At 44.0% G+C, this 10564-nt stretch overlaps 1 protein-coding gene across 1 annotated transcript; it reads right to left on the bottom strand.

The window, feature by feature from the left end:
• Positions 1-2212: 2212 nt before the first annotated feature.
• On the bottom strand, positions 2213-10097 carry TREMEDRAFT_64643 (uncharacterized protein; the record flags this gene model as incomplete). Its single annotated transcript, XM_007006808.1, has 4 exons — positions 2213-2344; positions 2624-3384; positions 3640-9621; positions 9671-10097. The coding sequence occupies 4 exons, from the start codon at positions 10095-10097 to the stop codon at positions 2213-2215; spliced, it is 7302 nt and encodes a 2433-aa protein (XP_007006870.1).
• Between the last annotated feature and the right edge of the window lie 467 nt (positions 10098-10564).

The following is a 10564-nucleotide window of genomic DNA, read 5'->3' as shown; positions in this document are numbered from 1 at the left end:
TTTTGGAGTGTGTAAAGGGGAACAAGGTGGAGATATACAATTTGCAAGATTAGATTTCCGACCGTGTCCATGTCCGTGATGATTGTTTTGAGAAGGTGATAAAGGTGGGGTAGCGAGACCGTCATAAATGATGGGTAATATGGTAGGATCAGAGAGTGACATGATGAAGTGTTATTGATGGGTTAATGACTGGATCAGCGACAAGTCAAACAGAACAAAAGGGTCAAAGGGAACGAGTCAGGGTATCGATGGGTCTGTCAATGTTTGAAAACCGACACAAAGATATCTTATGGATGATAGATGTTAGGTGTTGGTTGGAAGAGTTAAAACGATAGGGGAAAATTGATAAATTGTCAAACGGATAAAAGTAAATGACAAGAGGGGTGGGGGTGGGGGGTTTATGACGATATGGGTTTGGGGTAAGGAAAAAAAAGTCCAAAAAACACAAGACAATGCGTGATTGCGTGTACTGTATGTGTGAAGAATGACGTAGACAAATGCTCTTTTAAGCGGTAAGGGTCAAGGTGACAATGACGATGAATGAGATGTTTTCAAGAAGGCCAGTGGAGTCGGCTTGTACGGTCCGGTGAGATGAGACTTGAATTGAACTTTTTTTGGCACTTTCTCAGAGAAATCCCAAGAGTGAATGAGGTGGTAAAAAAGTCAAGAGTTGGAAGATTGGAAATGCGTATTTATAAGGAGAGACGAAAGTGAGAGAAAAAGAGAAATATCCAACAGAAGTAGTCGTAATATTTGACAAGAAAGAGAACCAAGTGAGCGGGGGAATTGTATCTCGTTGAATAGATTGACAGAGGTTGAAGGGGCGGCGCGAGGGGGAGCTGCGGGGAGGGGGTGTGGTGTGAGAGAGGTGTTAGGTGGAGGAAAGGAGAGGAGGATATAGGAAGGGGTAAAAGATGATAGGAGAGTAGTGAAAGAAACAACATGATCGGCCGATGAAACGACATACCGCTCTTTATAACATCTTCTCTTCTTTCCCTTTCCTTTATATCTTTTCTTTTCATCTTGTCATCTTGTATACAGCCCATAGCACTGCTTTCGGCCGATAATTTCCTTTGTGGTTTTTCATATGCATTGGGAGATTTGTGAATGTCGGAGTGTGATTTGGGTGTGTGTGAGGAGAAGTGTGAATATCGTCGGAGTGTGATTTTATATATGGATTAGGAGAAGTTTGAAAGTCGGGTTTTGAAGATATGGATGGCGTGATCATGTTGATATTTTGTATTTTTGTCTTATTCGCTTAGAGGAGTGAAGAGGAGTTGTGATGTGGTTGCTTGAGAAGACTATTGTAGAAGACTGGTAATGTCGTTACTTGGTTGCTTGGGTGCCAAGAATCATAGAAGAATCTGCGTACTTTTTAACAGCCAAGGAGATGCAGGAAGCGTCGTCGCTCGAGATACGTTTCAACAGTGAAAAGATCCTTTGTGAGGATTGGTGAAGGATTATACAAGAACCAAGTAAGATGGTGTGATATGTGAAGTGAAGTCGTAAGTCTCACTTCCGATGAGAACGGGTTTTGAGAGGTTGGTTCTTTGAATTATGTATATGTGGGAAAGAGAGATAGAGAGTGAGTCGGGTGATACGCCGTGTGTAACTTTTGTGAGAGAAGCGGTAGGTGGTCGGTGCTCGGTCAGTCGGAGTTTCGACCAGTCCGACCAGTGGATATCGATGGCGTGATCGTGAGATGTTTACTAGAGATGGTCCGTGTCACTCGGACATGTAGTGAGACGTAGAGTTGTTGCAGTTTTAGAGAAGACTTGGGTGATGGTGGGTGAATTTCCACTCACTCACCAATCTTGATTGATCATAACCGATTAGCCGGGTTTGGTGTCACTACTAACTACTACTGATCACCATCAGATATCGAGTGATGACAGGAGAGGTGTGAACAGGGAAACATGGTACAGGTACATACTCTACTTAGGAAAGAGGGAAACAGGTGATCAGGTGATTGGTGCTTAACGTATGAAACAAGAGAGCATGCAATGTATCATTTTTCAATCAAGTGGTTCAATTCTAATACTAACGACAACATTCTCAACTCTTCCTACCACACAGCCATCGTATACTCCGATACCAACAATATTCTACTCACAACCCGACTGTCCATACCATAGACCCACGTCAATACCGCACATACGATATTCCAACCCAACTCACGACCACATGTCCCACTGACCCTATCCAACCCAAATCAAGACCTTCCACGTCGGGCAGCTTTCAAACAATCTTCTTCCAATCCTACCACACGAACAACTTCTATACCTGCCGTCTCGAGGATCTTGACTCCTTCACATTGAACAAAATCAGGTGGTTCTTCCACCCCCTGATGGTCAGCAGTATTACGACACAAGTCATGGATATAAATATGGGTTTTGTAAACTCAACCGAGCAGCTGATTGTGCAGAGGAGAGAAGGAACGTGTACGAAGTGAGGGGTGAGAAGTGAAGAGATGAGAGAAGGTTCCGCGGTAAAAAAGATCTGAAAAGGGGATGGGGAAGGGGAGTAAGGGGGGGGAGTGAGAGGAGGAGTGAGGGGAGGGGTGAGGGGGGGAGTGAGGGTTAATGAATAGAGTTAAAAACAGACAAGGAAGAGCAGAACTCACCAAATACACACGACAAACTTTAGCACGTACTAATCCCAAAGCACCACTGGGTCCTCCAGAAGTCCTTATTGAACAAGGTTCCATAGTAGCATAACATTCCGTATCTTTTAAAACATCTTGTAATTTTGGGATAAAAGTTGATTCACCAGATTTACGTTTTTCTTCTTTAGTTCGAATCGTTTCCCCATTCGTTTGAGAAGTAGGAATTGTGATGTTTTTCCCTTCATCGACAATGGTCTTTTTGATGGTAGTTGGAACAGTCTTATCCATATCGACAACGCTCTTCTTTTTAGAAACTGAATTATTCGGGATGGTCGAGGACGTAGCTACAGGAGTGGAAGAGGGAACATTGGTTGATATTTTGCTCGAGAAAGCATTAACAGAAGTTGTCGTTGACGTAGATGAAACACTTCGAACAGTCGACAACCTCTTCTCAGCACGTATCTTCTCATAAGCAGATCTTAAATTAGTCAAAGCGTTGGCTTCTCCATGTGTGTTTCCTGGTATTTGTCTGGACCATCCTTCACCTAGTATCAAACCTTTTATTTGACCTTCAAGTTCGAAAGGTTTGAAGATGATGGGACGGGGTTGCTTGTCCGATTCGGAAGGTGTTGAAGGTTTGGAAAACCGAAGAAGAGAGGAAAAGTGAGGAGAGGAAGATGGTAAGAAGATTATGGATCCTACGTTGAACGCGGTAGGAGAAGGGACACATTTAGCCGCTAGGTCTAGACAGTGACGCATGAGCGCGATGTTGATAGGGTCTGGGGTTAGTAGACGTTGGGGGAGAGTCGAGTCCTGTATCCCGTGAAATGGTGTATACTAGAGAACGTGGTGCACGGTAGGCGCGGGGCGAGGTATTTGTGCAGGAAAAAGGGGGGTGTAGCTCAAAATGAGGGGGGAAGGGGTTTTGGATGGACAGGACGAGATGCAGGGACAGAACATGTTAAAGAGGAGTGAAGGGGAAAGGTGAACGAGACGTAGACAAAAGATGAAGAAATAAAAAACCTCAAACTCACCATCAGTAGTTCTCAAAGCTTTCCCTGTTTCCAATCCCTCGTCACCCCCATCCAATCCTTTCACAACGATAGGTACCGTAATCATCTCGTCTCTATTCTTTCTGTCGTATATCTTCAAACTTGCTTTGACGGTTTTATTTCTGATGAGGGGTTCCTTTTCTGTGATCTGTACGATATTTTCAGTAGAGGTTGTCTGTCCACTGCCACTACCACCATTTGCTTGATTCGTCGCTTGACTCTCCTTCCCACTACCACCAGATAAGTGATTCGTAGGTTGACCCTCCTTCCCACTACCACCAGATAATTGATTCGTAGGTTGACCCTCCTTTTCACTACTAACCCCGGTTTGCTGGTGAGTTGTTAACGTCCCTTGTTCACTCCCACTATCCCAAGCTATATGTTGAGTAGACTGATTTACACTTCCCACCGGTCGATCCGTTACCCCCTTTGGCACCACACCTGAGGACGAACTATCCACTTGCTCACCCTTCTTATATTGGACGACGGAAAGATGTACACAAATCTTTTTCTTCTGATTAGGTGTCAAAGTGACCAATAAACTTTTAACAGTTGGTGTCGAGGGTGTAGTCGAAGTATGATTCGTGATTGATGGTTTCGGGTTTTCGGTAAGAGGATGAAAGATAGTTGTGGCACCTTCCGATTCGTCCGTTATATGGATGATAGGTAACGGTGGACTTCCTTTAGGTGTATCATTCGATTGACCATATTGGGCGGACACAACTTGAGAGTGGGAAGGGTTCGATAAGACGGGAATTGCGGGTTGTTCCATCAAGGTGGAGGGATCGGAATGAGTGGTATGAGAGATGATGGGACCTGCAGCGGGTGTGAAAGAACTAGCTGGATTGGACGTTGCTGAAGAAGCAGCATTGGAAGCGACAAGATCTGGAGTAGGGATAGAAGATATGGGAATAGAAGGATTGAGATCTGAAAGAGCTGAAGTAGGAGCGACAGTAGGTAAAGGAATAGGTACAGAAGGGATAAGATCAAGAGAAGGTGAAGAAGTAATATCGACCTCTGAAATTGAAGTAGAAGGAACAATAGGAATTTCAATACCCAATTCTTTCAACCTATTTTCATATTTTCCAATTTTTTCACTTTTACCTTTCCTCTTTGCGATTTTCAACTTTTGTAATAATTTTTCAACTTCTTCTTCTTCCGATTGACTCAATACTATACCCACAAGAGAATCATCAAGACTTAATGAAATATCCACTTGTTGTATCTCATCTTCTTGTGTGTGATCTGAACAGTCAGACGATTGTGTTGAATTTGTTTGATCTGTCGTGTTTATCCTATCTGATACATTCACCTTTTCACCATTGTCCGAAAATGTTGGATTTGTAGTATTGTTCGATAGTGTTGAGATTGTGATATCGTTCGATAATGTTGAGTTTGTAGTAATAGTTTCTGTTGACACCATATTGTCCGAAGTTTTGTTGAAAGGGACGATGGTACTTGAAGAATCCGATCTATTCGTATTCTTCAACATCTCCATACGTTTCAAATCTTGAATATTCTCAACCTTATTCTCCTCCTCCATCTCTAACTCTACCAGAAAAGTCCTTTCGAACTTACTCACATTAGTCACCCAAACACCTCTCATACTCATATCTTTCGTACCCCATTCTAATTTATCAGGATCGACAATAAAACTAGGTTTTTTCCTAACGATAGCTTTAACGGATAAAACTTTATCATTCCAACCATCTTGTACATTTTCCAAAACTAACATTTCTTGAAATAAACCAACGATAGTAGGTGTGAAAGAGAATTTATCATATTCTCTTCTACCATATGCTGGTATAACACCATAATGACCTAAACCTAATTTTATATCACCAGATGCTATTGAACCGGAAGTACGAAATCTGAATATACCTGGTGTATCTGATTTGTTTTGAATGACGATTGTACGTGAACGTATTTCACCTTTTTCAGTTTGACCGAAATTGATGGATGTTTGTGAAACTTCTAAGATGGAACGAATACATGATGATTTGAGTAAAAGATCTCTGACTGGGATTTCAATATCTTCTAGGTTTTCGTAATGTTTGATGGGAAGGATGGTTTTGGAGACAGGTGGGTTTGAGGAGTGGGTGGAGATGGTCGTTGGGGTTGGAGTGATTTGTTCTGTGTCGATTTGTGTATGATTTGAAGGTTGTCCTTCAAGGGGGATAGTGCTGACATTTGACTGGGTTGAAAATGACGGGATATTTGAAGAGGAGGTCGGAATAGAGTTCGGAGTCGAAGAATCAACACTAGCCGAAGAATCGACTTTGGTGGGAGATACACTTGTCGATACAACTGTAGATCCCTTACTCGTACCCGGCGTCGAAGTCGGATCGGCAAGAACCAACATACTCTTATCAAACTCAACTAACTTGATATAAATCCTAGAATCCGCTCTTTTAGCTCTGAAAGTCACATGAGGTCGGGTAGATCCATTAGGAGTCATGATCAAAATAACCTCTCTCTTTTCCCCAGCAGGAATAGTCAACAATCTAGCAGGGACGATCTTCCCACTCGAAATCACATTTTCTAACTCTGTCTTCAACGAAATGATCTTTCTGACATAACCCTCTTCTTCTTCTTGAGAACGTTGAGAGATGGTGGTCTTCTTCAGATCGTGAGATTGAAAAGATTGAAGCAGAGTCTCGAGGGACATTTTAGAAGTATCACTAGTGAGATGAGAAGTGGATTGTTTGGTCTTCCCAGTAAGAGCAGGACTTTTGTCTTTAGTATTCTTCACAACAGGGGGTTTGGACGACGATCTAGGTTTATCAGTAACTTGATGCTGGACCGTTGACTTTGAATGGGGAACGGAAGTTGGATGATTATGAGGGGGCTTGGAAGTTGATCTAGGTTTATCGGTGATTTGATGTTGAGCCGTTGATTGGGAATGAGATACTGAGATGTGTTGCCCATGAGGGTGTTTGGACGATGATTTCTCATGAGGCGTTTGATGTTGAGAAGTTGACTTGGGATGGGATACTGTGATAGGTTGATCATGAGGTGTTTTCGACGATGTAGATTTCTGGTCGACTTGATGATGAGACGTTGCTTTCGTATGATGAGAAACGGAGGAATGAGAAGTATGAGAAGTGGTTGTATGTGTTGTTGCCTTGTGATGAGATGAGGTATGTGATGATTTAGGTTGAGGTGATTTTGACCGAGGGACAGAAGGAATAGAATTGTCATCCGATTTAGGTTTCAGTAATGGAGATCTTGCTTTTCTTTCTTTATCTTTGGAAGATCTATCTTTTGTAGATACGGTCCTAGATTTTGTCCTGTTCGAATTGATTCTTCTCAATCTCCACTTCACATCCTGTTCTATACTTTCCAACAAAGTATATTTTTTATTCCCCTGTTGTATCCTATGACCCGATATTGGTGGACCTGTAGCTAAATCTAAATACTCGTGATCCTCCAACAGACATTTATCTTTGAACATCATCGAACAACCATATCTAACCACTTGTCTTCCTTTTTGGTTTTTCCTCAAAGCATCAGCGACCATGATCCCTACGAAACGTCCATCCTCTTTGACTCTTGGTACCTCCTTTTTGGGTTTTCTCAAAGAAGGATCTTTATCTAATTGATGTAGAGATTCCATGAACCTTTCTTTCATTCCTCCACCATTCGACGAAGTTTTAGGTGATAATTGACCTTCATCTGCGTATTTACCTTTCCGAATAATCCTCGCCGGAGCATCTTCACATTTCACATATAATTCCACATCTTCCGGTTGACTAGCAGTCAACTCCAAGATGAGTTGAGCGGATGATAAGTTTTCAAATTGTACCGTTCTTACAGTTGGAGAATTGATCACGACCGAACCGAAATCTAAAAAGTTGGATCCGGATGGAGTGTAAATTTTGTAAAGATGAGAATGTAAAGTAACATTATGTCGATCAATATTTTTCGAACGAACTTGAATAATTTGATCATTGAATCTATTCAATAAATTTCTCACGACAATTTGTTTTTCGTAGGCATCGTTGATACGTCTCGGGAAGAAATCAAGTTTATCTTCTACTGTTTCGAATGGAGGGATGACGATGACATTTCGATTTGCGGAAAGAACTTTGGATATGGCAGCGATTTCAACTTTGGCGGACAGAGCGGATAAATTGGAAATATGTAGTAGAGTGGATTTATTGGCTCCTACAGTTACTTCACCGAAATCGATCTTCATCTCGGCCACACTTATGATAGAAGTACACGATTCGGAAGTACAATTTATCGTTCTCCTCGTTATCAAGTCTAGTTTGTGAGAAGGATTCGAGTCGAGAAAGACTTGGAAGTTTGTTTCTCTTAGAGCACCAGCAATCTCAGCAGCATTCGTGGTGTCTCTTGCGGGTCGATATATAACGGAGATACGATATTCCGTACCTGGTCGCATGATGATTTCCTCGATTTGATCAGGTATGTTCCTTTCTGAAAGAGAATCGGGCAAGTTTGGACCTCTAGCATGCGCATCGGATTCTTCTGTTGGTTGTAAAGAATCAGCTCCAAAGAATGGGGTTTCGTTATCTTCCTCGTCTGATTCCGCGGCATCAGTATGAAAGTGCACGCTGGAGGCTCGACTGGTAGCTCGGGATAATGGTCGGGAAGAAGGCTGAGATAAATCCCTAACACTAGATTTATCGCTAGATTCGGGGAAAGATCCAATTTGTGATTCTTCAGCTTCATATGCTTCTGACCGCACAGAGCTGATTGGGATTGATGACGTCCCAGAAGAGTGTTTGAGGATAGAAGTCGGTTGACTCCCACTGAATGAAGGGGAAGCAGCTCGTGTTATAGTGGGTCGGCCTCGAGAAGGATCCCGATAAGCAGAGGAGAACCTTTCAGAACTTCTTTGATCCAACCTGCTTGGTCGTTCCATGGGAGAATCCTCATCCAAATCTTCTCCAGCAATACCCGCCAATCGAAAGACAACTTCGTATCCCGGTGTTGCGGAAAAGTGTACGTCGAGAGATTTATCTCCAGCATTCTTGCAAGTTATTATTTTGCGGGCCCATAAACCATCACATATCTGACCAAAATCCAAGGTAGTCCCACTTAAGATCCGTAGTAAATCCGAATTGGCTGCACTACGACTAGATCCGATAACCTTGCAGGTGACAACATTACCGCTCTGATGAATGTTCGCAAGGACAAAGTCAAATTCGAACTCCGGGACCGGTGCTCTGACTCGGAGAGCCAATCGTAAGTGTCGAGATGAAAGTGCCGGCAGAGGGACAGGCTGAGATGAACGGTCAACTCCAAAGACATTCTCAGAATCCAAATCCCGTAGAGAAAGCCAAATGGCTTCTTTCTGACCACACGAGACAACGGCAGTGGTCCACACCAACTCAATTTCGGATCTATTGACAAGTAGAATGTCACGGTTGTATTCACCCCCTACCACTGGATCGGGCCCAAAGTCGATACATAGCTCACCCGAAGATTGCTGTTGGCCAGTGGTCAGACCGGTTTCAGGATCAATGAGGGCAGCTGTGAACAGCGATCGACAGACAGTGGCGAAGAATGGGACCGTGATAGACTGAGAGACACGGTCGTCGGCGATTGTAGGAACGAGGTTGGCACGAACGGAGATGGAACCATGCACCGGGAAGGCTTTGTGAACGGGTTCGAGCTTTCGAGCAGAGGGTGCTACACCACGGGAGACGGCGGTCAGATGGGAGGAGTACGAACTGCGGTCGGAGAGAGCCTTGTCCGATGGAAGAGAGGCAGCAGTGGATGACCTTTCAGAGGAACTCTTGCGCGAGAGAGCAGGTTTGAGACGGGGTGTGTATCCACCTTCGGATTCGGTGGGTGAGGTGGGTGGATCGAAGCCGTCGATATTAGCCTGAAATGACAGACACACGGTGAGAGATGCTCCAGCTGGAAGGGTGAAAACGAGACTCGTGGTACCAGAGGTGTTCGATAAGGAGGATGTTGACGAGGCAGAACTGCTCACTGAACGTCAGAAAGTGGTGATCATGAGTTGAGCATGAATTTCACATACCTTGTTCATCCTCACCAAGCCAGAACAAGACCTGTCCGTTGAGATCACTGCTGATTTCCACCTCGACATCCCTATCCGTACAGCTTCTCAAACCAAAACATCGAACTTTCTTCTGACTTCCTGTGTCATCCAGATATGTGGATTGTAAATGGATCCATCCTGAAGGGATGTCTGTGACTTGGATGAGACTGGCGGACGAAAAGGTTGATCGGGAGATGACGGAGGAATTAGCGGAAGAAGTTGTAGAAGATGTGGAAGATGTGACATGGGGTATAGGTACGGCAAAACTTTTCGTTTCGGTGAGAGAAGAGAGATGTGAGGGATCGAGGTTTATATCCCTAGCTGATATATATTCTTCCGCCAAATCCATCAGACCTTTGACCCCAGCTCCAACGAGTCCCCCAACACTGCTCACTAGACCGGGCATGATTCCTCTTTGGGATGACACGATTAAGAGAAAGGGAGTTTGCGGGATGTAAAGTAGGCGAGATGGGGGTGATGGTGTGGCGAGCCGACGAAGCACGAAGCGACGATCCTTGAGGTAGTTTGAGACCGAGAAGGCGATGAGAGGGCAGGAGTCGGGCCGACCTGCGGTCCGCCCAGACTATCGTTTGATCATATTGAGATGTAAAGTGGAGGGATGGGCGGCGCCAAGGAGGTGTCGCACAGAGCCGGAAGGGAGAGATGATATGAGAAGCGAGAGAGATGTGGTGGTGACAAGAGGGATTGATAATTACGAGGAATATGTGGGGTGTGGGGTGGCGTGATGGACGACGACGAGAGAGGTGTGATAGGGTCCTTTGAATAGTCACACGACCACGTAAGCTACTACTAAGTCAATCAGTCACTTTTCTACACGCGAAGTCATACAGTCTTGGGCAAGGGCAGGGAGAG

The sequence above is a fragment of the Tremella mesenterica genome (assembly GCF_000271645.1).
Source record: "Tremella mesenterica DSM 1558 unplaced genomic scaffold TREMEscaffold_11, whole genome shotgun sequence".
NCBI classification, from domain to species: domain Eukaryota; kingdom Fungi; phylum Basidiomycota; class Tremellomycetes; order Tremellales; family Tremellaceae; genus Tremella; species Tremella mesenterica.
This window is presented reverse-complemented; position numbering and strand designations above follow the sequence as displayed.